This window comes from Carlito syrichta, unplaced genomic scaffold (genome assembly GCF_000164805.1).
Source record: "Carlito syrichta isolate Samal-C Ts95f unplaced genomic scaffold, Tarsius_syrichta-2.0.1 Scaffold115609, whole genome shotgun sequence".
NCBI classification, from domain to species: domain Eukaryota; kingdom Metazoa; phylum Chordata; class Mammalia; order Primates; family Tarsiidae; genus Carlito; species Carlito syrichta.
In genome coordinates this window covers 3,642-4,740 of record NW_007059705.1, presented here as the reverse complement: position 1 = coordinate 4,740, position 1,099 = coordinate 3,642, and the positions used below count along the sequence as shown (strand labels likewise).

Sequence of the window (1,099 nt, the reverse complement as noted above, 5' to 3'; positions counted from 1 at the left end):
GACTGAGGCGGAAGGATCGCCAGAGCCCAGCGGGTCGAGGCTGCGGTGGCCGGGAGCGGCCGTGCACTCCAGTCTGGGTGACAGAGTGAGACTCCAACTCAAATAAATAAAATAAAAAATAAATAAATAAAAAAAATGCAACAATATTGTCCTACAACACACGCATAAAGTGCAGGACAGTTTTGCACACATACCCCGTTCCCCCCAACCCCCATTCTCCTCTCATGCTGCTCCCCGCAGGATGACCTGATCAGAGTCAGGGGCACTCAGTCTCCCCAGGAGCCAGGGGTGGGAGTTGGGGGGAGCTGGGGGGCGGGGAGGGTGAGGCAGGGAGATCTGGGGGAGTCAGGGGTGAGGAGGGAGGACGGGGAAAGAAGCGGCCCATGATGCAGGCCGTGGGCAGCCGCCAGGGCACCCACAAGGCCGGCCCGTCTGTCCCTGCGTCCACCACGCAGCCTCCTGGCGGCTGCATTCACGTCCGAGCCGTCCCGGGTCCCAAGAAGCCAGGAGATCCCCTCCGAGGTCTCCCATGGACCAGGAGACCTCAGTCCCTCCCGGGGCCACCACCTGCCAGGCCGAGGGAGCTGGAGCCGGGCGGTGGAGGGCCTGCCCTGGGATGCCCAGCTCTGGACCACCCTCTCCGGGGCGCCCCCGTCCCAGGCCCCCTTCCTGGCTAACCTTGCTTCTTGGGCCATCCCAGCCCACTTCCAGTCCTGCCCCCTAAGGAACACAGCAGCGCAGGCTTTTGGGACTTTTATTGCGCCGGGGTGGGGTGTGGAGAGATGGGCTGGGTGGTCCGGGGGAGGGCTTGGGTGCATGTGTTGTGGCAGGCGGCTGACCCCCCACCGGCAGCCGAACCGACTGTGCTTGGAGACTGAATCCCTCGCTGCAAAACAAGGGGCGGGTGGCCGTCTCCTGCCTCTGCACCCCCCAGCTCCCGGTGCTCCGGTCACTTCCTCCCCCCCACCCCCTGCCCTGAGATGGGGCCCGCTCACCTAGGAGATGACGCCGGCACACTGGTCTGCAGGAGAGATGGGCCTGAGGGACTGTGCCGTGCCCGGGACCCTGGGCAGAGCCCCCCATGGTCCCCCACACTGTG

The 1,099-nt window shown here is 65.2% G+C and overlaps 1 protein-coding gene across 1 annotated transcript in view; it reads right to left on the bottom strand.

Annotated features, from left to right (window-relative positions):
- Positions 1-222: 222 nt before the first annotated feature.
- The window catches only part of LOC103275392 (lipocalin-like 1 protein), a 3,118-nt gene continuing 2,241 nt past the window's right edge, over positions 223-1,099 (bottom strand). Inside the window, exon 5 of the mRNA XM_008072805.2 lies at positions 223-305. Coding sequence (XP_008070996.2) covers positions 223-305 — 83 coding nt within the window. The remainder of the gene's footprint in view (positions 306-1,099) is intronic.